Genomic DNA, 27,500 nt, shown 5'->3' on the forward strand with positions numbered 1-27,500 from the left:
TGATGGGGCGAAAGCAAGCACGAGCTTGTTACTCAGCTGAGCCGCGTAAAAGACGACCCGAAAAAATGCCTGTAACTGGGGTTCACCCTGCTAATGGGAGGCTGGTTTGGTACATCGACTATGATGCACTTATAGGGTGAGAAATTATACAGCTAACCGTTTGTACTTTAAATATGTAATACCAAAAACCTATGCCCTCTTTAATTGGAATTGCTAAAATTGGACTTGCTTGGTTTTCAGCGTGTTTGCAAAGGTTGGATCAATATATATTAACACTACATACCCTAATCTTAACGGTTGGCAACATCAAAAAAAAAACATGTGCTTGTGTGTGAGTATGTCAGCAAACTTCTAATCCTTCTGATCAATTGGGTTTTAACCGATTTCCCCAATGGCCCCGGCTGAGCCACATAGGACCAACGTTTTTAGGTCAGTAAAGGGAATCCTTTGAATTGCAAATCATTAGGGATGCACTGTTAGTGGTTTTGCGCTCATATCAGGTTAAAATAGATAACTGCTATCAGAACATCCTAAATGCCAAAATCGAGTCGCAAGAGGCAAATATATGTCAGATGATTCAAAATGTCACTTGTTGGTTGATTATATAAATCATGATCTTGTACCGATCAAAAATGAATGAATAGTGAATAATGACAATCAGCCCTATTCAAGGAATAAGGCTCTTAAAGTTTCAGACTCAGTATTGTCACTGACACCGTGGTTCTGGTTCGTGTCTACACTGTATCTTACTATTCCATGATTTAACACGAGGCTCAACATCAACACGTGCCGTGATGTGTTGGTCAGCTCTGGAAACGTCCGATCCGCCCACTGCTTTTATGAAGCCGCATACCGCACCTTGGGCTCTGGGAAGAGCACTCGCAATTTCAGGTCTGCTCTTTAAAAAAGAATAAGAAAAAAGCTTGATATTCCTGTTCCTCCTGCTGGTCCGTATATGAAAGCAGCCTCTTGTTTGCCATTGCGGCGTGGGGTCGTGCTGCAGAGGCAGAACTCACACACAGACAGTGCTAAGTTAAATAACAGAGTTTTATAGAAACAAAAATTGGATTACTGATGCTTCTGTAACTGGACCATGTCGGCCTTATCTTTTGCTCTGCAAATTTTTACGATTGAATTTGAAATATTTTTACTTGCTTTATTTCCATACTGTAGGCATACGTCCCTTCTGTCAGACAACTTCTTAATCACCTGCTTCTTATAAGCATCTTTTTTTTTGAGTTTGCTTCCTTTTCTTTTTTTCTTTTTTTTTTTTTTTGCAAGACGAAATTATTCCAGAAGTGAAAATCGGCCAGTTTACATTGTCATAAATATGATTGAGACCCTTGGGAATCACAGGAATTTAGAAACGTACGAGGCTAATCAACATGGTTTTACGGCACCGAACCATTGAGATTAGAAGAAGAAGAATCTTTATTTGTCACATGACCGCACTACAACACATGCATATATATATATATATATTTATACACACACACATGCACATGCTTTTTTGGGTGCTGGCCAGTGAAATGTGGCCTCTGCATTTGACCCATCCTGGCTTTGTCCTTCCTCCGGGGGGGCAGCCAGGAGCAGTGGGCAGCATTCGTCGACGCGCCCGGGAACCTGGTTCCAAGTGTCCATCACTGGTCAGACGATGATGTTATTTGAGTACATAACACAAACACAGTTGAATTGGTTCCATTACTCCCGAAACTTCATCAACCATCTCTGGATGAAAGACATTAACCACACACAAAGGAGGATATTGCCAGATGCTTAAAAGGAACACCCCAGCACCAGGCAGCTCTGTGCATGTCATGTCATGTTGTACTGACCACGCCCTGTACACTTCCATAAATGTGAACAGAAGCATCTTAGATAGCCGTGTGTGCGTGCGTGCATGCGTGCCCGTGAAATATGTTTACCAACAGAAATCTCAGGTAAGTTTTGATATTGTCACATGTACTAGTACATTACCACTGTACTTTTACCTTTTCGAAGCAGTAAGCAAATTCTTGCCGCCGAAAAATGTACTTGACCATCTGTGGCCTTGTGGCTGTTATTTCATAGAATTATTTTTGTGCTTGGTTTGAACTCAGTCATATTTGTTATTTTAAAAACTCGACCGCTGACAATACTGATGGAAACAGAAATATTTTCACTATGTGAGAATGACCAGTAAGCACGTTGCAAACGCCCGTTGAAGAGGTTTCTTCACGGTGCCATCTTATTGCTGCTACAAGTGAACAACTTTGAAATCACAGATGAGTAATTATATTTAATGAGTGGTCAAAAACATGTCTGAATACAGGAAAACACTGCTACCACTTATTTTATTATTCGTGCTATTACAACACTCTCAGGGACCTTTAGCCTCAGCAGCAAAGACATTTGAATACTCAAAGCAAGCTCTGACGTTAAGTAAACACACATACATAAACAGGTGTATATAGCTGCACTATTTGCCTGTTCAGACGTGAAGGGGGTACCCAGCAATATGTATTGATGTAATATGGACGACCTAATTGGTAGTAGGGCCACCTCTTTGCCTTAAGAACAGCTGCAATCCTTGGAATGCTTCATTCAAGTCCGGAACTGTGTGAAATGTGATATAGCACCAGTTTTTAGGGGGGGGGGGGGAGCCTGAAATTATTTGAAGGCGGTGGAAATCGATTTCACACTATTTACTCTTGAACTTCCCATAAAGCTTCAATGATCAAGTGTTTGGGGAGGCCGTGGTTGGCAGCTGACTGTATCCTGGTGTTTGTTGAACCACTCTCGAAATTAGTTTGGCGGTGTGTATGGGGCGTTTTTTGAATACATGGGAACGTCCTGGTCTTGTTGGCCTCATTGCGTGGCCCACGACCATGCAGAGCATATATTGGACCCAATGACTCCAAAAAGATGGATGCCCATGCCATTATGGGTCACGCGTCATTGGAAACAAGACATTGTGGATTGAAGGCATCCTTTGGCTTCCTCCATCCCGAAAATGGAAATGGGCTGAAAGACTCAGACTATTACGTTTTGCCATGATTCAGAGGTCCAGGTTTTGTGCTCCTTACACCAAGTCACATGGCTTTGTGCATTGACTTTGGATACAAGAAGGTTAAGGAATGGCAGCACTGTCATAAATTCCAGCTTTGATGTTCGAACAATGTGTAGTTTGGGTTGAGATGAGGTCACATCGGTGCTGATTTAATTATGTGGCAATTTATCCTTCGTCCTGTTGAGTGTCCATCTATCCTTGTCAGTGAGCTTCGACTTGCAACCACCACTCACTCGACACTCTTTTCCCGATGCAGTCGGCGGTTTCCCTTGATGCATTTTATAATTCCGTTTTTGTAACTGATGTACCTGCAATTTGGGCGCCAACTCTTTGGAATTCTGTTAGAAAAATATAAGATAACAACAATTGCAGTTTAGTCACTTCAAAGTATATGTTCCACCCCATGTATGTATGTATGTATGTATGTATGTATGTATGTATGTATGTATGTATGTATGTATGTATGTATGTATGTATGTATGTATGTATGTACAGTATGGATGTACAGTATGTACAGTATGGATGTACAGTATGTATGTACAGTATGTATGTATGACATACAAACATGTTTAATTCACCACTGAATTTGATTTATATTCAGACGTTTATGTAGACAAATTGTATATGTACGTGTACTTTGAGTCAAATGAAAACATTGCTGTGCAACACATAATTGTGCCATAGAAATTAAAATAATGCAAGCATCATTGTGTTACCGTTTCTTTGGAGTTCCCACAGCTTCATGTTACACGCTGGTGTCGGCATGGAAACCACATGAAACATTAATGTGAAGGTTTTAGATGTCAACCTGGGACAGCTGGACTGGTTTATTGCTCATTGTTCCCTTTCTGGCCCCAGCCAAGGCAGTCTTTTGGTCAACCAAACCCCCCACCTCATCATGAAAAAAGCTGCGGAGATACACGCATGAATTGAAGGTGCTGTGCACGAAGGGTCGGTTCACTTGAAACATAACTTGGAAACAGCTTACCTGTACTTAGAACACAAGCTGTGGTTAGTGTAAGGGACAGGTAGTACAACTCTGGGGTCGTTTTTGCCTGTGAACATATAAATACGTTTCCATTTAGCCTCAATATATATATATATAAATAAACAGGGACATGGACATAGAATTCTACAAGTTTTGTTTTCAGCCTCAGAGAATGACAGTCTGAAGAGTTTATTCTAGTGTTGCGTACACATGATGCTGCTGTCAGGGTTAGGATGGTGGTGCTCAATCCCTGACCAAAGGACAGCAGTCCAAACACATGGTAGGCAGCCCTGACGCTCTGTGGAACTGGCTCCATCAACGTGAATAGTACGGAAAACCCTGTTAGAGAGAAGAAGTTAGCTCGGATTCTAATTTAGGACTTTATATTTATTTATATACTGTATATAGATGCGTTATTTGATGTGGAATTGTATTTAAAAAAAACAACACGTCACTAAGTACCTGCAGCTATGAACGACAAAGCGACGAAGGCTGAAAGGTTGTTGAGGAGAGGCTGCCTGCAATATCTGTAGGATTTTGGGCTTTGATTGTAAAATAAAAGGTATCTATTATAAATGATGAATATATCCAAGTGAAGGTGAATGTCATTGTGTTGATGATATCAAATATGATCTGGTTACCTGCCCATCACATAGAATTGAGGACCCAAAACCAGTGCAGCAAATACTGCATTGACTATTTGACTGCAAGTTAAATGTTAACAACAAATAATAATCAATGTGAAAGTCATGTGCATAACGATGAAATATATATATATATAATATATAATTTGTTTGCATTAAATAATACATTTCAAATTCAAAGGCAATCGCATAGCAATAGCATATGTTCTGCCATTATGGAACATCAGGCACACCAATACTTACAATTTCAGTCGCTCATTGCTTGGTATCCCTCTGCTAGTAGAATGTGCCATGTAGACCAGCATGTAGTGGAACATTTTGGTCTTTCATCAAGATAGATGCGATGCCGCCCTGACTGCCATTCCCACTCAGCTGAGTAACTGCCAGCTGCTGCAGACAAGAGCAACGCAAAGGATCATATTTCAAGACTCAAAGTCATTATTTGTCACATGCACAAGTATATTGTACAATACAATACAACATCCGGTGAAATGCTCTTGGCAGGCTGTGCACAAGATTAGGAAATATATGAAATCAAGGAATAATGGGGAGATTCAAGTGAAAGGTGGTCTGGATAGAAAATAAATCCAAAAATTAAACCAAAAGAAAAGAAAGCACAACAAAATATGTACCATACATGTAATATGATTCAATCAAATAAATGTGTATATGTGATGTGTCAATGGACGTAGACGAGCGGTGAGGACAGAAAACCACTTTGTTCTGTCCCTCGTCCAAGTAACGGTGGCAGGAAACATGTCAACCCTGCCCCATATGAACACATCGTGAAACACTCCACCACTCCACCGATTTCTATCTGTTTGCTCCTTCACGTCAGTGGAGGTTTCAGAGTCCCACTCCGCATCATGTCTGTTGACTACAGTGGAACCTGGGACATTGTCAGTAATGAAAACCTTGACGCGTACATGGCTGCTCTTGGTAAGTGTCACAGACCATCTATTACGTAAATATATCATCACTAGATTGACTCTTTCTACCTTCTAATTTTGGTGACCGTATTTTACAAGCTCCTTAAATGATCAGAGCATATGCTGATTTGTTTATTAAATGCAAATTCCAACTGTAAATACTAGTTCAAAAATGTCTAAATGTGTCAGAGCCTTTAGAGATCATATCATTCTGGCATGTCAGTCCTGCTTCCACGTCATTAAATATGAAACGTTGTCATTTATTCTGCATTTTTCTGAATGAAGTGGAGACTAATGTCTCTTTTTTTATTTGAATAAAACGACATTATCGGCGGTTATGAGAACAAATGCAAGCCTATTTCTATGACGGTGTGTTTAAATGTTCATTTGAGGTAAACATCAAAATGGACAGTGATCTGACGAGGCTTTATGTTTTATAACACAAATGTTTTTTCGTTTACAAACACAGGCATCGATTTTGCAACGCGTAGGATTGCCAGAATGCTGAAGCCTCTGAAAGAGATTAAGCAAGCGGGAAACTCTTTCACAATCCAGACACTGACTGCTTTTAAAAACTATTCGTGCACTTTTAAAATTGGAGAGGAATTTGAAGAAATAACCAAAGGGATGGACAACAGGACCTGCCAGGTTGTGTATAGTATTGAATTCCTTTGACAATGTGATTAACCAAATGAACCAAAGTTATTTCAATGGACCCAGCCAAAATATGTTTTGCTGTTTTGTTGTTTTTTTGCAAACAGTCTGTGGTTAAATGGGACAAAGAAAAGCTGGTGTGTGTTCAGAGAGGTGAGCTAAGAAACAGAGGATGGACCCACTGGATTCAAGGAGATTATCTTCATCTGGTACTGCCTTTTTCATTCTAAAAAAAAAAAAAAAAGACTCCCTTTGAAAGAAACAACAATATCACATTTAGTCTTTAGTTTTCAACCATCACTTAGCTATAGACATTTACTCTTTATCAGTTTCACACTGGTGGAAAGCCTGAAACAATAACTTGAACAAGCATGAGAGCTAAGGGGGATTCATATCGCATGATCAATATTTCTATTGGTTTCAAATAATATCTATCTATCTATCTATATAGATATATTTCTGTTAAAAGCACAAAAACTGTTCCTGTTCACACACAGTTTTTTTCCCTTTTGTATTTCTGTCACCGTTATATCATTTTTGTATTCATGCACTGTCTTTTTTTTTTTGTAGGAACTTACTTGTGGCGATACGATCTGCAAGCAAGTGTATAAAAAGAGGCAATAATGATTTGTTGTTGCTGCACAAAGATTATCATCACTACACATTGAGACACTCACCAAGCAGGTGTGTCGGAAATGAATTAAAATGAACTTCATCTGCCTTGTTGTTGGAGTGTGTTTTTAGGTTTTTGCCAGTGGCTGGGTGACATCAGACCAGGTGAACGCAGAGAGTAAAGGAGATGCACGGATGTAATGAAGACTCCATTTTTTCTAGAGGGTATTATGAGAGTTATGAAAGTATGCAAATGGATTTGCACGCCATGGAAGAACAAGTTTTGCTCTTCTATGTTAAAATGTTGTGTTAAACACAATGGTTACTGGTAGCACCACCGTTATTTGGATCATACAATTCTTAGCTAGAGCTATTCTGTTAGAGAGGGCAGGATAAGATCAGACATAGTATACATAATAGAGAATGGGACACCTCAAAGGAGTGTTATAAGCCCTGTGTTGTTTTCAATAATAATAATAATAATAATAATAGTAATAATAAAAGGCATAAAATTAATTTCTAAATCATAAATCTAATCATAAAATTTACATTTTTTATGAAAATTCAAAATTAGGGGGAGACACAAGGAATCAATGAGAGCAGAACAATGTGAAAAACAACTAAAAGTTCAAAGTGACTATAGAAGTCGTTGAGCACGGAAAGGATGTTGTGTATATTTGTGGAAGAGACAGTTATTTTCTTCTTCTCAGTTCTGAGCAATCAGCGCATGCGTTGTTGGTGTATTTTCCGTACAACAACTTAAGGAGAGTCAACCGCAACAGAAACAAGAACAGTAAGTCATAGCTAAGATGAGGTATGCAGGCGTTCCTGAAAGAACAGGGTCTTCAGGTGTTTCTTGAAGGTTGTGAGTGTCTCCGCAGAGCGTAACAAGCTGGCCGGCTCCTTCCACCACTGGGGCACCGCGCACGACAAGAGTCTGGACTGAGAACTTATTCCACGCAGTGGAGGCACCACCAGCTGCCACTCGTTTGCAGAGCTTAGAGAGCGGGTTAAGGGGCATGGCCCGAAACGTGATGCAATGTATGCGGGTGCAGATCCAGTGACTGCCCTGTAGGCCGGCCTCAGCGATTTGAACTTGATGCGGGCAGCTACAGGGAGCCGGTGGAGAGAGATGAAGAGAGGCTTGATATGTGCAGGCTTTGGCTGGTTGACAACCAGGCGCGCTGCTGCATTCTGAATCATCTGCAGAGGTTTAACAGTGCGCGCTGGTAGAGCAGCCAGTAGAGCGTTGCAGTAGTCTAGTCGTGAAATGACAAGCGCCTTGACAAGGAGCAGTGCCGGGTGCTCCAACAGGTACCGTCTGATCTACCTGTTGTTGTACAGAGTGAATCGACAGGATGGGGAGACAGCAAATTTGATCAGAGAAGGTCAGCTGGTCGTCAATCACTACCCCAAGATTTCTAGCAGACTTGGACGGTATTAATGATGACGAGCCGAGCTGAACCTTGAATGGTTGGACTTGAGATGATGAAGAGTTCTGTCTTGGAGAGGTGGCGTTGGAGGTGGCGTTCCTTCATCCAGACAGAGATGTCTGCATTGTCCACATCATGAAGACCCTAGAGAGACATGTCGTGGAGCAACTAACACTTGAAACGCTGTGTGTCGGACAGAGTGGTTAGCAGCACCGGGGCCCCACGGGGGACAATCCTGTCCCCCTTCCTCTTCACCCTCTACACCACGGACTTCAACTACCACCAGGAGTCCTTTCATATTCAGCGGTTTTCTGATTTTCTGAGTTGGAGGTATCAGCAAGGGTGAGGAGGCTGAGTACAGGGCTGGGGTGGGGTGGGTTACTTTGTCACATGTGAGCAGAACTATCTGCAGCTCAACATGACAAAGACAAAGGAGCTGCTTGTGGATCTGAGGGAGGACAGGCACTGGTGACCCTGGGTTCCATCCAGGGGGTGAGTGTGGACATTATGGAGGAGACAGGTACCTGGGTGTGTACGTAAGAACACTGAAGACCTCTACAAGAAGGGCCAGAGCCGTCCCTATTTTTTGAGGAGGCTGAGGTCCTTTAATATCGGCCTGACAATGGTGAGGATGTTTTATGAGTCTGTGGTGGGTGGTGCCTTCCTGTTTGCTGTGGTGTGCTGGAGCAGCGGGTTGAGGGTAGCGGAAGAGTCTTTATTTGTCACACAACAACACATGCTTGCACACACAGGCTTTTTGATGGTGGCCGGTGAAATGGTTCCTCTGCATTTAACCCATCCTGGCTTGTCCTTCCTCTGGGGGCACAGCCACGAACACCATTTCCATCCTGGGAGAAGAGGTGGAGGTGGTGGAGGGCTACAGGTTCCTGGGCGTTCACCTGGACAACAGACTGGACTGGAAATGCAACACCGAGGCTGTCTAGAGGAAGGGACAGAGAAGACTCTACTTCCTGAGGAAGCTCAGGTCCTTCAATGTGTGCAGCAAGACGCTGCATATCTCCAACCAGTCTGTTGTGGCTCGTGCAATTTTCTTTGCAGTCATATGTTGGGGGAGCAGTATTAGAGCCAGCGACTCCAAGAAACTGAACAATCTGATAAGGAAGGCTGGCTCTGTGCTGGGGGCTGCTCTGGAGCCCCTAGAGCTGGTTGGGGAGAGAAGGATGTTGCATAAGCTGCTCAGCATAATGGACAACACAGCACACCCCCTACACAACCTACTGGTCAGACAACAGAGTGTCCTCAGCCAGAGGCTCCTTCAGCTCCGCTGCAATAAGGACCGTTACAGGAGGTCATTACTGCCCACCGCAGTAGCCACCTGCAATGACTCCCCTCTGTGCCAAGGGAGCAAACTCCTCCCCTGAATGCCAATGCACAACCACATTTTTACTTCACGTTTAACTTCCACTTTTAGTCGTAGTTAAATTATATTTTATTCTATTTATTCAAGATTCAAGATTTTTATTTGTCACATACATATACATACTTTCATACATATATGCAGTGAAATGTAATGCAACGCACCCGGTGATAGCACACAATATGTCCTAGGAAAAAAAGAAATAAAAGTAAAGAATTCCTTTCTAATAGACCGACTAACTGACTCCTAAAACGTAATACAGTAAGTTGAATACTTATAGAATAAGATAAAAATATATTGAATAAAATACAATAAAAATAAAATGAAATAAAATGGAATAGATAGAGGGAATATGCCTATGTATGTACAGATATGTGCAATTAAAGTGGCATGTGAATTATTTTTGTACGGTACAGTAGTTATTTTATATGTATATGTATATACACATAAGAATGTGTGTGTATCTGTATATATTTGTGTGTGTGTGTTTATATATATATATATATATATATATATAGTAATTGTTTCAAAAAACATGTTTTTGTACATTATGTGTGTTTTGTAGTGTACTGTATGTCATTGCCGGGGCAACACTGGAATTTCCCACAGGGGACTAATAAAGAATCTTTATCTTATCTTAAACCGAAGTAAACCAAACAAAATTGAAGTCAACTGAACTAAAGCAAAATAAACTAAAGTAAAGTGTAGATTCCGCTTTCATGCGACGCCTCAGTCTGACGTTCAGCACGCCGCGTCCTGCAGGGAGGCGGCCTTCCCGCTAGATGGCGCTGTGGGTTTAAAAGGCAACAGAGTGGGGAAACGCCCGGAAGTGGAAGTCGTTGCCGCGACATTCGAAGCGACTCCTTCGCCGTGGTCCGTCGGTCCTGCTCGGTCCTGCTCGGTGCTCCGACACAACAATGGCGGTCGAAAAGGAAGAGCTGCAGCAGGTAACAACACCCCAGCACCGACCACGCCTCGGTCCGTCCGGCGGCGCCCGTCCCCGTGTGACGTCTTTGTGTCCCCCCCTTCTCCCCCAGAGGTTGAAGGCCGCGGTGCACTACACCGTGGGCCGCTTGTGCGAGGGAGTCGGAGCGGAGCAGCGGGCGGGATTCAGCCGACAGACGGTGGCCGCTGTGGCCGAGGCCGCGTTCCGACAGTGCGGTGGGTTGTCAGAGACCAGGCATGTCCACGTCTGCGGGGCTTGAAGCTGACTGTTACTTTGCGCTTTCAGATGTGTTCGCGAAAGACTTGGAGGCCTTTGCGAGGTAATTATTAACTGTGTGGAAATGTTGATGAATACATAAATAAAAACTAAAGATGGCGATATACAATAAAACTACAAATTAACCAAAAGAGAGAAGTTGGCTAAATCTAAATGTTGGTGTATTTAACTGTCCGCCTATGGATTTGCATTTAATTACAATGTGAGGCTTGTCTAGGAATTCATTTTAATATTTGTCTATACAAACTGTCTACTGATAAATGCCCATTTTGTGCATTTGCTCCACTCAAAAAAAAAAAAAAAAAAAGTTTGGCCAGCGAGCCAAGATGGCTTCCCAAATAAATACTTTAAGACGACTTGACTAGCAGAATTGCATAAGGAAAAGCCACGCTCCATCTGATGGCTGGCGTGTCACCTTTCATAACTTACTCCAAGACCACACCTCGAGGTGTAGTAAAGGTGCATTGACATGGACCTGCCGCCACCTTAATAAAAACTCTTTAAATCGCTGTCAAAGGGTCATCGTAAATGACTGGTGGGCACAAAGAAAAGGCTTTCAGTTCACCTTGAACATCATTGGATGATTGCAAACAATTAATGCGGGGAGGCCCATTACCCTTAGGTGTAGGATCCATGCACAAGACAGACCTGCATTTCATCCAAAAGCGGGTGCAAGTCTAGGCTTAACTTCTGTTATAAACCTTCATTTTGAATGAAGGCCAAAGAGGTAGGACCGACTGCCCAGATTGGTGTGGTGCATCAGTCACATCTTCAGATAAGGCAGGAAAGCCACGTTTCAAATGGGAGGGCGGGGGGGGCATCGTTTTGGCCATTTTAATGTTGAAATGGGTGGTGTTCCCAGTGAAGTTATTGTATCCAAGATGTCATTTGTAAATGTTTCCCTATTTTGAGGCACGCCAAGAGAGCCACGGTGACTTCAGAAGACGTGAAGCTTTTAGCTCGGCGTAGCACCGCCCTGGTGAGTTGCTCCAAGTTGGTGCTTAATATTCTCCCTTTAATGTCTAGTTCCAATGATATCACTTAAAGAGTAGAAGCAGCTCACTCAGGTTTACATTCCCAGATGACGATGTACAAACAAAACCAGTCACCTCAAAGTGAAATGTCTCATTTTCTCTAAGTACAATTGCAAATATTTTACAGCAGACAGCAACTTTGTATTTAATTTCCCTTTATTTGTTCCAGTCCAATTTCATACAGAGGAAGAGCGAGGAACTTAATCAGGAGCAAAGGGAGCTAAAGAAAAAAAATGCTGGGAAGACGAAAAGCAAAGACACCGACGTGGAAAACAAAGATTGAGAGAAACAGAAATGACTGGGTATCCTCAAAGACTGTCTACAGCAAAACAATCTCATCATTTGACGGACTTATTTCAATACTATTACCACAGTGCAAAAAAAAACAAAACAGTCTTACTTTATACATCTAATACTTTAATGATTCTTCATGTTAATAAATGTATTGTTTGAGGTTGCCTGGTCGTCAGATCACTTAACCATTGTCGTACAAATCAGGGAGCAGCTTGTTTCTTTGTATGACATGCAGTTACTGTAACTCACATGGTCTTGATTCTGAACGGATTCAAGGAAACCTCGGCGGCGTCACAATCATCCCATGGCCCATTCAATCTAGCAATACGAGAAGGCCAAATGGGTCCAGTCTTATTTTGACTATGCATGTTTGATGAATGAACAGCGTGATGAGTTTACCTTAATGGTTTTGGATCTTCACAATCCCTCCTCAAAGCCTTCACAACTTGGAAGAATTCAGAGGTTTAATTAGCCTCCAGAGAAACGGTTAAAAGCGGCAAAAAGACAGTTACGACACCATGTCATGTCTGAGTGGGCCACACAATGAAAGTGTGGGAACTTCCATCTTCATCCTTCAGAACAGACTTCTGTCAGGGATCAGACGGGAGACCTCGACCAGCGGAGCCCAAGGTCCCTAGATATGTGAATCAAATTAGATTTTTTTTTCCTTCCTTTTTGGACAAAGCAACTGACACAAGTTACATCAGCTATCTATTCAAATGAACTTTATTAGAGAACTCCCTTCATTTGACATGACTTCAAGCACCTTCAACATCAAGAAGCACTGGGAACCATCAACACGCCACACAACGTTCTCACACCAACACTCGTCCCCCAGCGACTTCAGCAGGTGCCATCCACATCTAGTTCACTTACAAATCAGTTCAACAAAGCACACACCATACAGCATCCATATAAGATTATATAAGCAAGACAAATATTCATCACAACATTCCACTACAGTTTAATCCTAAGTCTGCACTTGATCAGTGTACTAAAGGATAGAAAAAAATTGCAGATAAAAAAAAAAGGGGGGGGGGGGGTCTTGAAGTACTAATTAAAGAATGTCCATGTTAGAGGGGGAGGCGCGTGTACTGTATCTGCAGCTTCCATTCACACTCAGAAAAGCAGTCAAATTGGGCTCTTTCACTGCACAACCAGTCCTTTGCACTCTTCTCCGCTCGCTCACTCATTGTTTCACTCCTCGTCACAAGCCATCCGCAAACGCACTCATCAGTTCTTAAAAACTTCAGTTGCGCAGTTCTTTCCATTTTTAAAAGTGGATAAAAGTGAAAACACCCACCGTCTCTCAGAACATGCGGAGTGAGGCCGTTCTTTGATGGCATAGCATTTACAGGTGTGGGATGAAGGAGAGTGATTCTGAAATCACCCCAAGAATGCTGCCAAAGAGGAGCTTCCTCCCAGGAAAATGGAAGAGGGGTGAACTGCAGAAGAGATTTTAGTGAAGGCTTTTCCATAGAACTTGACTGCAAATAAAAAGTTGCACTTAAAACAATTTCATTTCAACCAGATTCTTTCAAATGCAAGATTGCATTTGAAGATGTCAAAGATAGATGTTGGTGAGCCACAAACATGATTCGCGAATTTCCAAAATGACCATTACACAATGCATCCATGCATTAGAGAATCCAGTTGAAATTATAATACAAATAAGCAAGACATCAAAAAAAGCACTTAATTCAGACATCCTGGTAAACAATTCACTTTTACACTTTCTAAATTAACTCCTAAGCAATTTTTCAGAGTGTACAAAACACCTTTCACAAAATGTACGCGCAAAACCAGAAGTGAATACAGGATGAAGAAAAAAAAAACGCTCATCTTTCTCACAATACTTACCATACGACATACTCAATTTACATACCCCACCCAGAAGACTTTGACTCCATACTGGAACCAAATCCTGAGCTAAACCCACTGCCACTCGTTGTAGAATTTGACCCAGTGCCCCAACCAAGGCTGGCTGAGCTGGTTCCATAATTGCTGTTGGTGCTAAAGGACTGAACCTGATCTCTGCTGGAGGTAGTTCCTGCAGTGGTGCTGCCTGAGGTGGATGTCTGCCCTTGCTGGCTAGCTAGCATGCCCATCATCCCCCAACTACTCTGCAAAGCAGCCTGTGCAGCAGCCATCATGGCAGGGTTCAAGCTAAATGAACCAAAATTGGCTAGATTGCTATTTGTGCTGCTCCCTAGCCCACTACGACTACTACCAAAACCTTGAGCTCCAAAACCATTGCCAAACCGCCCTGTACGATCCATCTGCCTATTGCCGTGTTTAGGCTCAGCATTTGAAATGTGTACGCTGACCCCTTTGACAATGAGGTCCTCTCCACAGAGAGACTGTGCAACCTGTAAGAAAAAGACACAATTAGACAGCTCTACAACAGCATAAACACAACACCACTGCATCCAAATTAGATAAAGCACCTGATCATCAGCAAAGGTGACAAATGCAAAAGCACGGAAGGGCTTAGGGATGAAGACGTCTGTGACTTCGCCATACTGCATAAAGAACTGCCGTAGGTCATCAGTGGTCATGTCCTCTGTGCATCGGCCAACAAAAACTTTCCGGCATCTCATCGGCTCGTCTGGACCTTGCTGCAAAATAAATAAATATTCCCGGCATTACATCCCGAGTGTTTTTTTCATGTACAGTTGAGTCCACGTCCAAGCCAACGCTGGTCTTTTAATTCATCTTATTACCTTGGAGTTAGGGAGCTTGCAATCACACCATCTTCCATCGATCATGTGGCGCTGGGAGACCACCTTTTCTTGGGACTCGTACTCTGTAAATCTGACAAAGCCAAATCCCTTCGAGTTTCCAGTCTTGGCATCTCGTTTAACCTTAAGAAATAATAATGGGAAAAAATAATTTAATTTATATCCCGGGCTATTGTAAAAGGAAAAGGTATATTGACAGATGTCACAATGATGTGGGTGTTTATTTTATGAATTATACCTGAACCATGATGACTTCGCCAAAAGTACTGAAGTAGTCCTTCAAGTCCTGCTCTGTCGTTTTCCAAGGCAAGCCCAGCACAATCAAGTCTGACGTCTTCATGTCGCCTCTCTTCATCTTAACAGCAGACGAAGCATCGATCGCATCCATCTTCCTTTTGTTGTCTTCATTTGAAAGCAGTCACAAATAATTGGTAAATCAAACAATTGTAACAGCGGATTTGGAAAAGAGCCACACAAAGCACATGTATATTGACATCAGTGAGTTAAACAAACAACCTACTAGGCCAATATCAGCCAGTATTTGGGTGATAAAGAACTATTGGTATCGGCTGAAATTTCACGATAAAATTGCAGATAAAGTTCATACCACCCATGGACAAACTTAACGTAAGTAAGGTCCCAAATGTTCTTATAACTTTCCGTGCTTAATTAAATCCTGAGTTAAGTCAATATTTGTCAGTGGGCATTTAATTTCAGAGAAGATTAAATAACCGTTAAAGAATTGCCAGGGTTGACAGAATGCTAGTGGAGATAAGGACATCGGGGATAAACCTACTACAACATTGTATTCATCCCTGCTGGGATTTTAACCCTAAAATTTAAATGTACATTTCTTGCTTACCCCCAAGTTAGCTGAAAACATATTAGTTTTATTCCAGCTCCAAGGCAAGGGGGATCTGAAACCTGTCAGTTTCAATTTAGTCCCAAAGGTTTACAAAGTCGGTGGCGCTTTCACCTGCAGCGTTTGGTCAGTTTGAATGGAACCCTTTTTGTTGGCAACTTCCAACAATTTGTGATTTCCTTCCACAGACAACTTGAGGCACTATCTTTTGACTTGCTTTTATTTGGGGACAGGTAGCAAGCGTCCACGTTCTCACTTCTAGGATAAAGTAACAACAAGGGTATCGGCTTTCAATAGCGGTCTCTCCGCCATCCACTCCCCCTCCCCTCTACAGGGCTCCTAGATTACACGCAACCTCTTAAAGCGACGGCCACCTGATACGGTGTGTTCGGAAATGTTCTATTCGAGAGCTGTGACATCACAAAGCCTGGATGTCTCTGCTACATCTTCTTTTTAAAGAAACCCCTCGGTCACAATTCAACGCGTAGGAGCGCGTGTGATTTCGACAGCAGGGTCGAAATGTCAGCTTTGCAGCTAAACTCACATTTTCCAACGGGTAAATCACTCGGCGAAAAGCTATGGCACACGTAGTGCAATATTTTGTAAACTGTGAGCCGAAAGCTTAAGTTTCACAATGCGATGTGCTGGGAACTTCCCGAAGGATCCCCGTGTGGAGAACCACTGACCCTACAACTATGGCCACAATTACAACCCACATATTACAATTCCACTATGCACGTAACTGCATATATATATATATAATATATATAAACATCTAATCGTACCTTTGGGGTAGTTGACCACGTAGACCAGGTTCCCCCAGCCGTTCTCCGGCGCGTGGAGGATCCCCTCCACCAAGCGGACCCCTCTCATGCACTGGGACACGGGGCTCCGGAACCGCAGGCCGCACGCCCCTGGAAACTGAGCCGCGACGGTGGAGAGCAACACTGTGCCGTCGTCCTCGGACGGGATCTCCATCGGTTCTTCGTTCTCCTCCTCCGCTACACGAATGTACACCTCGGCCATTTTCTTTGTTTACAAAAAAATAAATAAAAAAAAAAAGCCGTGCGAGCTGAATTAAAAACAAAGAGCTGCGACCACGCTTCCCGGGCTAATGCTAGCTAGCGTTCGCAACGAGGCCCGAAGTCCGTTGTTCCCGTGGATATCGTCGCGAAATACCCCCGCGATACAAAAACGAGTTCGAAATATGAATCTAAACGCTCGGTAACACGCACACCTCGCTCGCCTGGCTCGGGTTATCCTCCAGATTCGTCCGTCGGCCCGGGCTCCGTTCCTTTGTTCGCGGCGGCGGAGCAGCGTCGTCGGCGTCAGACCCGCGAAGTGAAGCCCGCGTCGACCGGGGGGCGGCGCGACGCCAGAGCCGCAAACGACTCGACCCTGGCGAACGATGCCTTTAAAGGACTCGGGGGGGGGGGTTCCTCTGGAAATAATCACCGAGGAGCCCAACGCAAGAAAAAAACAACGAGTTATTCACATGGATGTCACGTTCACATTCCACCTAAAGAGAAACGTTTGATGGAAGGGACTTGTTTTTGTGATTCCCACTTTGGGCATTTCTCAAACCTTTGCATTCTTCTGCCGGAATAATTATATATATATTTTTTTAACGAGAGAATCTCGTTAACAACAGCCCCCGCCCGCCCGCCGTGAATCACCGAACAAGCCGACGAGAGGGGAACGTCGAACGAATCGTTTCACCGAGTGACCCGCCAAGAGCCGGATCTAAAACTGGAGTCGAATCTTTCACCGCGAGACAACCGCGTCGGGTCGCCAGTTATTCCAAAACAAAAGTTTTCTCCGCGAATCTTATGATAATAAAAAATAAAAATAAAAATAAAAAAGCCTACGTAGAAAAATAGTTGGCTATGGGTTGGTGGTGTCGATGGGGGAGGGGGAATTAATCCGAAAATAAAAGCGACAAAGTCCGATCAAAATGGCATTTTAAACTCGAAGGGAAGTGCGTCATCACCCCGGACAATCTCATTTTATATAGCGAGAGTTTGTGGGTAAATTATTGAATAAAAAGTTACCCCGCAATATAAGTCATTGGACAAATCTACGTTGTTTTTTTCTCATTGTAATGATTTCCTCAAAATGAGTTATTTATCAAATGGCATTTATCACGTTGGCATGTCTGCAAACGCCCGGGCCGCTGGTCGGAGATAGGCAAGATGGCGGACCAGAGCTCAGCATAATGACGCTGATTCAGAAATGACAGAACAATCAACCCGTTGACCACGGCGCTGGAGGTGGAAAGGGAGGCCCGGTGGGCGACGCCGCGTCCCGAGTTGGTTCGCAACCTTTAAAACCTGAATCTCAAATTTTCAGGGAGTTACATTAAGCACCGTGACGTAGCAGAAGTAACTCCAGGTCCACCGCCCCTCCCTTGGGCTTGACGTGTTCTACTCCAGTGGAAATCTAGAGGCAAAGCAAACGTTGAAATAGCAAAGTTTTATACTGAATTTTTGCGGCGCGTAACAAACTGGCTATGGTCGAATTAGAACACAAGAGATGTATTCACCGACGCGGTAGCCACCAAATAATGTCGGTATTGTCAAGGAATCCCGCTTCTGCCCGACACATCTTGACAACGGGACGTCCGTTCCTGCTTGTCTGCAGTGAAGTTGTACTGATGGTAATACAATAAAAAGTGAAACCTGCAGCAAAAATTCATTTCATGCCGTGTATTAAGGAATCACGGCAAGGCTTCACTACAGTAGCGATGGTGCTTTTGCTCAATTAATCCAGGAAAGCTCCAGTGAGACCAAAATGCTTGTGGGCATCGACGTGTCTTGAATTAGAAGCGTCTGTCTTTGTTTTTTGGAAAATTGATAAAAATCCCGGCATGCGTTACCGACTGCTGGCCGCGCTTAGTTCATTGGCTGTCGCAAGCCTTCCACGCGGACGTGCACGGGCCTCCAGTCACTCAGGTCGACCAGGAGAGGACATCTCAAACAGCTTTTTATTACATGTTCAATAACAGTACAATTTAGTACAGTATCTATCTTGCATCCAGCTCACGGTGGAACACCAACAGACTGAAATAAAATACAAAAGTGAAAAGGTACATAAGGGTGCAGAGCTCTATCTCATTAATGGAAAGAGAAAAGGGAATCCACCTCGGTTTAATTGCATTTTCACTTGTGGCCACACACAAATACATCACATATATTGTACATCATTGCAGTAAAAAGAAAAGTGAAAATGGTCACAACTTTAACAAAAGTGCTTCTGTATACAGTGAAATGTTCTGTCATTCAGATGCTTTCTGACTTAAGACTGAGGAGGAAAGTAAAAAAAGAAAATAAATGTCAATACGGACAGTTTGAGAGGATTGTTCCGGTGAGTGGAGAACTCGAGGAGAGGGAGGACTGTGATAGGGGAAAGATTTCTCACAATGATTGTTTTGATTACAAAATAAATTGGCATCGTTAGAACTGGTAAGCATAATTTACACTAAGTATGCAGTCAATATTAAGAACTTTCTCGCTCACTCTGGTGCATAGCATTACCAGTATTAGTAAATGTTTGCGGAGTTGAGCCCCCCAAAAAATAAAATAAAAAAAGAAATGTGGCTGCTATCAAGTTCAAATTAAATCGATAGGTTACTCTCCTTTTGAGAAACATAGATCTAGGATCTTTGCACCATTGAAAGCAAGTCTACAGCATGCACATCTAAATTAACTCATGGCAGACAAAATTAGAATGTTTTAACTTAAAAATTTAGACCACTATTTTCAGACATTGCTTTATACATTTCATTCAGAGTTGCAACTGCAGTCCCGAGCAAAGGAAGTGTCTATTTGGGCAAGGTGTTTCACTCCAAGCGGATACTTAAGCACAACCCCTTCCCATCCATATAATAAAAACCAGCCATGCCCCAATCATCTCAGCACCCAACCTGGCCAACCCCAACCTTCCCACCCAAAGTCAAAAGGCATGTACAAGAATTAAGGGGATTAACTGGATAGTTACTTATAACTCTTTTTGTATTGGAATGAGCATTCATCACAACTTATAGCATGTGCTTGGTTAGTTAACATAGTATTAGTTGAGAGGCAAAGCTTCTTCATGTGCAAAAAGCTGTGATGAAAATAAAACAGCTAGTATATAAATACATCATGGACATTTTGAAAGCTGCTCGTGTAATTTGATTAAGCTTTTACTTCTGCATGTTTTCTTTCATCTTTCGTACATGATTAAACTAGATTAGAAAGATAAGCTTTAATTTCAAAACATATTTAAAACCACCAAGGAAATATGACGAAAAAAGAAAGCCACCAAGAACAAACCATCGGAATAGAATTCTTAAAAAGAAAAAAAAAGAAAAAAAAAGTTAAATAATTTGTACAATTACACTCCAACATTTGCTTTCAAGACACATACATTTGCATGGGATGATAGTGTTGTTTTTTCTTTCAAGGTAACATAAATGGTCCAAGAAGGAATGCACAAGTTTCTGATTTGATACCACGGGAGATCCTCTTTTTAGCTAAGTGATAAACAATTGTGCTCTTCTTTGTGTAGGAAAGGCATTGGTTTCCCTTAGTTTTCGTGGTGCCCAAGTCAGTTTAAACAGTGTTGAAGATGCTGTGAAATATAACATTCTGAAGTTGTAATGGTCTTCCAGTCAACTTTGGAGTAAAATAACATCTACAGAAAGAAAGAAATCAAAGTCAGGACTGAAAAAGACAGAATTTAGTGGGGGGAACCTAGTGGTCAATTTCATTTCTACAGTTTGAGAGCAACTTCAAATTAGATGGCATTTTATTCAAGGTAATTTGATTAGTCATTATAACAAATACATAAGATGGGGAGAATGCCAAATTTTGGTTCGGAGAATGAATCATTTCTTCCTTAAACTGACATGAATCTGCAAAGAAATATTAAATGTTGCTTCAAGCAGGGCCCCTTTTGTGACACCTATTAAAAAAAAAAACAACAACAACATTTACAAACATTTACAAATTTAAAGAGGCTAGAAAGGCATGTTTGAAAAGGTAGTTGCAAAAAAAAAATAAAAAAAATAAAAAAAAATAAAAAAATAAAAAAAAAGAATAAAAAAAACAAAAGGAAAAGAGCACCTTCAGGCTTCAATTCCAAATCTTCAGAAAACTGTCCCAGGATCCTGTCGCAACAGCCATACCATCATCAGTAACTCCAAGGCAGCTAACGCGGTTGTCATGGCCAGCCAAAACGCCTGAGGAAAAAAATAAAAATAAACAAAATCACAATTTAATTTAGGATTTTTTTTTTTTCAGTTTACCTTGGGGGGGGGGGGAGAGATTGTATATGTGTTTTATTGAGTCATTCACCACTTTTTTGCGAGATTCTACATTTTTCATAAGAAATGTGCAAACATTAAGACTACGAACCGGCACGGTCAGCCTTTAGTGTGTCCCACACGTTGCAGTTGAAGTCATCGTATCCGGCCAGAAGGAGACGGCCACTCTTTGAGAATGCGACAGAGGTGATGCCACATATAATATTGTCATGAGAGTAGATCATTAATTCCTGATCAGCGCGCAGATCAAACAGTCTGCAGGTGGCATCGTCAGAGCCGGTGGCAAAGGCATTGCCATTGGGGAAGAACTGCAGAAAGAAAGAGCATATTTATACCAGAAAGCAAAGCACATCCCGCAGGTTTGTTCACAAATAATACGTATATATTCAAGATGTGCCGGGTACAACATGTAGATACTTTGACATATTTCATTCAAACACTACTTACACAGATGGCGTTGATGTCAGACTCATGGCCTGTGAATGTCTGTCTGCACATGCCCTCTCTGACATCCCAGAGTTTAGCAGAGGCATCACAAGCACCAGACACAAATAACCTTGTGTCGGGGGCCAATGAAAGACTCATGACATCGCCTGTGTGTCCTGCAAATGTAGTTGTCTGCTGACCAGTTTCAATGTCCCAAAGCGCACTGCAGGAAAAACCCCCAAAAAACGACAAGTTCAATCTTTTTTTATTTTTATTTTAAATGAATGTAAATACAATTGAAACAATAAAAACAAGGTAAATTCAATGTGAGCGAGAGTTGAATCCTTGTACATACCAAGTTGTATCTCCAGAGCTTGTAACAATCTGGTTGTCATCCAGAAAACGACAGCAGGAAAGGTAGCCTAGTGTTCACAAAATGTATATTTGTCAGTATAAGATAAATATTAGGGACTGTCAGTGATGCATTGTTTGCATTGCTTTAGGAAGTTATACAACTATAGCACACTTCAATTGTTGAGTACCTCTAAAGTTCAATCTGAAAGTATTTCACACTCAATCTTCACCGAAAATGATACATATCGATATTGCAGAGCATGCACTAATATATATTATTATATGATTATAAAAGATTAAAAAAAAAAAAAACACGAGACAACTTCTATTTGTCTTGCTTTGCATGTATTCTACGAGAGAACCATTTAGTATAAACGGCTTGGGATGGCTGATATGGAATCATTAACTATCAAAATAAAAATGTAATAATTCCATGTTAAAGAGGCTCATCACATTATATTATGCGGTAATGCAAAGTAGGGACGTTCATGATGAGTTCTTCTGAATTTTCTATCACATCAGCCACATTAACCAATAGAGAAAATATAAACCGCTATATGGGCTGAGTGGCGCACAGCAAGGTACTTGGCGTCAGAGCAGGGAGCTTACATCTCTGAAAACTACACCTTGAACACTGTGGCTCTGGATCATTCTCAGCTGCAGAGCTAAAAGAACAGGCTGCGAGCTGGACTCATCCCAGAGCAGACAAATATCAATGTGTTTCTAGTAGAAAATGCCTCATATTAAGCAATAAGAATGATATTCCCTTGTGTGCTTTGCTGACTCGACAGAAATAGTGTTCTCACCTCACATTATGAAACTAAATTTTTAATATTTTAATTTAGTTAACAGAATTGTGCATCACTATATGATCATGTCTTTAAATTAAATCATACTGAAGGCAAATAAAAAACGATTTCAAGTTTATTACCCCACCTTACAAATAAAGTCTGAAACCAATTCTACATAACGTCAAGACGACCACAAAAAAAACAAACAAAAAAAACACAAAAAAACGGTTCAACTGAATATGATGCAATATGGACACTTTAGTTTTTCCACCATTTACTTTTAGGAAAGTACGCACTTTCCTTTGACAAGAAGCATTTTAAATTCCTCATATTGTGAAACTCTTTTATAACAAAGAAGTTAAAATAACATTGACTATGCCATACCTGTATGTCCAGCAAGCTCACGGCTTACACGTACATTCCCCTCACGGGTTTTCAGGTTGTAAATGGAGCAGATGTTATCTAAACCCCCACAGGCCACATAATTTCCTGATGGTGCATATGCACAGGTCATGACCCAAGAAGAGCGGAGAGGAATGGCATGAACCTACAAGGAGACAGACGGATCACACAGTTTACCTCTCATTTTTGTGGCAGATATACTTTTTAAACCAATAAACACCGTTTCTGATATATAATAAAAAATAAAATAAAAATAAGAAAAGGCCACCACTAGCCCCTTCCTGCTTCTCCCCTCAAAAGTTCTCCAAACTGAAAATGGGGGATGGTAGTTGGTCATTGAACATTGTGTGTTTGATGCACCATGGCAACCAGTGATAAAAACAGATTCTCAGCGACACTAGCTATCCTCAATAATAGCGAGCAAAGGTCAAAGTAGTAACCGCTCTAACAAAAGCTTTCAGGCCGCTCAATCGACTTGTCATCAAAAGGCTGCATCGCTCAGTCACAAAGCAGCAGAATGAGTGTAAATAAATGGTTTATTCCCTGTGAGTGAGCATGCCAGCTTGGACGACCAGGTCACTTTTGGCAAGTGTTGGCACTTTAACAAGAACTTGAATATTTGGTGCTGAAAATGTGTTGCAGGTAGCGCCATAAAAAATGGAAATAGCTCAAATATGCAGCACGTTCTGTAGGTGATTATATGACAATATTAATTATTGTATTACCAAAACAATAAAACCTGTTGCTGTAATCAAAATCGTATTAACCATTTGTTGACTTCAGTTCATGTCAGCCATGTCATTTATTCTGTCGTCACCTTTCTGATTAAACTTGACAGCCTAAAGGGCATTCATTTAGTGGACCACGCAATAACATTACTAACAACAGTAACAACATTACTAACATTACTGGAAACAGTCTAGCCACTAAAACAAACTTTTTCTAGTTTGGTGAACTCACTTTGTTTGTGGTATAGCTGTCCCAGATGATAAGTTTGCCATCTTGGGAAGCACTGACCAAAAGCCTGCAACAGGAGACAGAGAGATCAACAGAATAATTACTGGTGCCGAGGCTACGTTCAAGCTATAGAATAAGCACTGAACACCACCACTCAAAACTAATTTTGTATCCATTAAAAAAAATAAAAATAAATAAATAAAAATTGCCCACCCTCGTTTAAAGGAATTAAATAAATTACAATTTGTTTATGTAACATTGTTTGACATAACCATAAACAAGACCTTCAAATAAGATGTGAATTCAAATTTTGAATATGAGCAGAATCACTTTTATACAACAATTTATTTCCTTTACCTAGAATCTGTTCCCCAATGCATGGCATAGATCTTAGCCAGATGTCCCCTGAGGGTTCGTCTTGTACGCATTTGAATTCGCCCAACGGGGTCAATATTGGCTGTGATCTGAAATATATAGAATAAGTTGGTTAATGTCGGTCCACATCCTATATAGAATAAGTTGGTTAATCTCACTCGCTTCCTTATGGAAGCGAGTGAGATTATGAAGAATGATGTTACCTGTGATAGCGTGGCGTCTGCACATGCTTTCCTGGCATCCTGAAACAAGCAGTTTTATGTCTCAGGTTCATCATCTTCAACATAAGGGAAACTGAATCTTTCCGTATAATAGCTCTAACCAGTTGTAATTGATGGTAAACCAGGAAGAAAATAAAGGAAAAAAAAAATGTGGTTACTCACTCTGATCTGATTTTTGAGCTGCTCTGCCTCATGGCGTAATTGGTCCAGTTCACTCATTTTCCTCAGTTTCTGTAATTACCTTACTGCAGCTGCCGGGACACTTGCTGATCTGTAAAAAAAAAAAAAAAAAAAAATTCACAAGAATGAGATCCATAAATGCATCGCTAAGCCATTTCCAGACAAATGCACATCTTCTGTAGACATTCTAAATTAACCCAATATTAGATTTAGAACCTAACACATATTTCATTCACATACATTGCCAATTGAAATGTCTGAATTAGCTGCCTCACATTTCAAACCTACGTGCACACCTCAGTGTCGTTGACATAATCACAACACACAAATTAGATTAGCAGTTACCCAGATGTTCTTGATCCATGGAATAATCATATTCAGAAGGTTCAAGGCATCCATTGCACCTATGTATCAATAATAATTCAAACTACTGACTAGTAATTTCCATCTTAACATTTTCAATATTAATCCAAATACATTGATTGGCTTGGGGTTTATTAGGTTTAAAGTTTGGGGTTATTCATCTAAGTAGCCAATATGTTGAACTATTTTAAGTAAAAAGTAATGCTTACCAGGTTACCATGAAGGCTTTCATTGGGGATGGCTGATACATTAATATGAGCATGATAGTCTGTCTATCAGTGGTTTTGTGTTGTAAATTATTGTGCACTTATTGTATTTTTTTGTAGTCTAGATTAATGAAATATTAATGATTTTTTTTTTGTAATTCAAGAACGCATACGTTAAATGCATTGAACATAAATTGGATATTTTAACGTGGGATTTTCAATTCATAGGGCACTACTGGGATTTATTTATATATCATGTAAAATAGCTTTTTTTTGTTGTGATACTATAAACTCAATTAAAATTAATTCACATTAAAATGGTGCTTAAACAATTGTTTGCAAGTCCAAGTGCAAAGCTGCTTCAGTCCAGTTAACCAAACAACAACATTCTATAAATACTCAAATTAACTTTACTGAAAATCAAGCTTAGTTCAATTTAGCATCCAAGTATGACTTGTGATGACACATCTCCAACTACCTTCATGCAACACATGAAGCTCTTGCATGTTTATTATCCCCAAAATGCAATTGCCAAAATAAGCGGAATATCTAACACTACGAGCATTTTAAATATTAAATAAAATAACACTTTGGAAAAAAAGATGCACGCTTGTCATTCTCATTGGAATTCAGCATATAAAACAAAACACGAATGCTCTACAAACATTACAAAAGGAGAGTGACATATATATAACCAGAAATGAAAACGCAACACCATTATCCTAAAACTGTGAGCCACATATTTCATTATCTTTAATTGAACAATTTCCCGGGATAAAGGCGACGTGCCATTTAGTTTACTCAACCCTTGATAACCAATCTCCTAACCTGATGTACGCACAGGGGACATATTGGGTCAAAGGGCTTCTAAACCTGTACACATGGTTGTTTTTTAAACATCCATCCTCTTCATACAGACAATCCCCTATTAATCATGCCATTTAACCTTGCACTGAGATGCTTTATCAATCAAAACTATAAATTGAATGAAAGTGTGCGGTATTTAAATTTCAAACAGTGTCGTTGTCAATCAGCTTAGATATTAAATGCATAGCTCGGTTGTTTTGTGTATGACTAGGTAATTCATGTCAAATGTGAAGTCCTTATGTTGTCCTTCGAAAGCAAAGCCACAAACTATATTGAGCTACTTGTTAAACTGTCAAAATGTCATTTTATTTGGAACATTACCAAGTGATCTACAATACTAAACTTCGGAATCTTGTATTTATTCAAACCAACTGACCTTAAAAAAAAGGGAAATTACATTATAAAAGAACCGTATTCTCTACCTCTGTTAAGAATTATTTTCTAATAACTTGTATAAATGCTTGCAGTTAGGACAGACTCTGCCTCATCACTTCTCCTTTTCCAAGCGCCTGATCGGGGTCAGCTGACTGTATGATGAACAATGGGTTGTGGCAAACAGCCCTGGAGATGCGGCTATTACTGAATGCTTCCAGGTCTCTTAATGGTAGTCTGTGCCTGCTGCTCCCTGATGCCAGCGGCGGTTCTGACATTTTCACCTATTTGTAGATTTTATGTCCGTTTACTCATTAACATTTTTTTTAACCCACAAGACAAGCTGGTTTGTCTGTATTTTTGTATTTCAGCACTAGATGCACACATCTACATGTGTCACATCATTCCGAGTCAATGTATCCAACGAAAAGAGCAGACGACTTTATCCACATGATGGGACCAAAACACAAGGCCGATAATCCAACAATATACAGCAGATTTCACATCTCTCTGAATCCCGACGCTAATCTAAGTCAAACTAGTGATCTGATAATGCAATGTTTCACAGGTCTAAAGCTGGATCATAGAAAATACCATAACCAGCACTATCACTGAGCAACTCTATAATCCTAAAAGCTTAATTCCAGTCGCTAATCCTATCCACGTCCTCCGACATGAAAATAGATGGCAAAGCCAGCCATGACTTCACAATATGGTTTATTCTTTAAATAAAAGGATGAGTATAAGCTTAAATAATTTAAAAACAAACAAACAAAAAACAGCCTGGATTATTACACGCCCTGAAATTTCCCCCACTTGGCTTACCTGATTTGACGTCTTT

General features: G+C 41.0%; 4 protein-coding genes across 5 annotated transcripts in view; 2 read left to right on the forward strand and 2 right to left on the reverse strand.

The window, feature by feature from the left end:
- Positions 1–5,547: 5,547 nt before the first annotated feature.
- Positions 5,548–6,888, forward strand: rbp7b (retinol binding protein 7b, cellular; the record flags this gene model as incomplete). The annotated part of the gene is made up of 4 exons (XM_080001003.1): positions 5,548–5,620; positions 6,080–6,258; positions 6,372–6,473; positions 6,835–6,888. The coding sequence occupies 4 exons, from the start codon at positions 5,548–5,550 to the stop codon at positions 6,886–6,888; spliced, it is 408 nt and encodes a 135-aa protein (XP_079857129.1).
- A 3,650-nt stretch (positions 6,889–10,538) lies between these two features.
- Positions 10,539–12,401, forward strand: cenps (centromere protein S). Its single transcript, XM_080000180.1, has 5 exons — positions 10,539–10,634; positions 10,725–10,848; positions 10,919–10,952; positions 11,822–11,888; positions 12,113–12,401. Exons 1-5 carry the CDS (start codon positions 10,605–10,607, stop codon positions 12,224–12,226), a joined length of 369 nt encoding a protein of 122 aa, XP_079856306.1. The 5' UTR covers positions 10,539–10,604; the 3' UTR covers positions 12,227–12,401.
- Positions 12,402–12,940: 539 nt separating this feature from the next.
- Positions 12,941–17,164, reverse strand: tardbpb (TAR DNA binding protein b). Its single transcript, XM_080000179.1, has 5 exons — positions 16,626–17,164; positions 15,217–15,380; positions 14,961–15,101; positions 14,685–14,855; positions 12,941–14,606 (listed from the first exon to the last, which is right to left on the reverse strand). Exons 1-5 carry the CDS (start codon positions 16,864–16,866, stop codon positions 14,115–14,117), a joined length of 1,209 nt encoding a protein of 402 aa, XP_079856305.1. The 5' UTR covers positions 16,867–17,164; the 3' UTR covers positions 12,941–14,114.
- A 1,641-nt stretch (positions 17,165–18,805) lies between these two features.
- The window catches only part of gnb1b (guanine nucleotide binding protein (G protein), beta polypeptide 1b), a 10,916-nt gene continuing 2,221 nt past the window's right edge, over positions 18,806–27,500 (reverse strand). The window contains exons 2-11 of one of the 2 annotated variants that reach the window (XM_080001317.1): positions 24,834–24,942; positions 24,654–24,692; positions 24,433–24,539; positions 24,079–24,142; positions 23,101–23,263; positions 21,927–21,993; positions 21,593–21,794; positions 21,237–21,453; positions 20,946–21,061; positions 18,806–20,514 (exon numbers count right to left, since the gene is read on the reverse strand). In XM_080001317.1, coding sequence (XP_079857443.1) covers positions 20,955–21,061; positions 21,237–21,453; positions 21,593–21,794; positions 21,927–21,993; positions 23,101–23,263; positions 24,079–24,142; positions 24,433–24,539; positions 24,654–24,692; positions 24,834–24,890 — 1,023 coding nt within the window. In that variant the 5' untranslated portion in view covers positions 24,891–24,942 and the 3' untranslated portion in view covers positions 18,806–20,514; positions 20,946–20,954. Of the gene's footprint in view, positions 21,062–21,236; positions 21,454–21,592; positions 21,795–21,926; positions 21,994–23,100; positions 23,264–24,078; positions 24,143–24,432; positions 24,540–24,653; positions 24,693–24,833; positions 24,943–27,500 lie in introns of both variants that reach the window. The other variant, XM_080001316.1, reaches the window with a different exon arrangement.

Source organism: Zeus faber (genome assembly GCF_960531495.2).
Source record: "Zeus faber genome assembly, chromosome: 5".
NCBI classification, from domain to species: domain Eukaryota; kingdom Metazoa; phylum Chordata; class Actinopteri; order Zeiformes; family Zeidae; genus Zeus; species Zeus faber.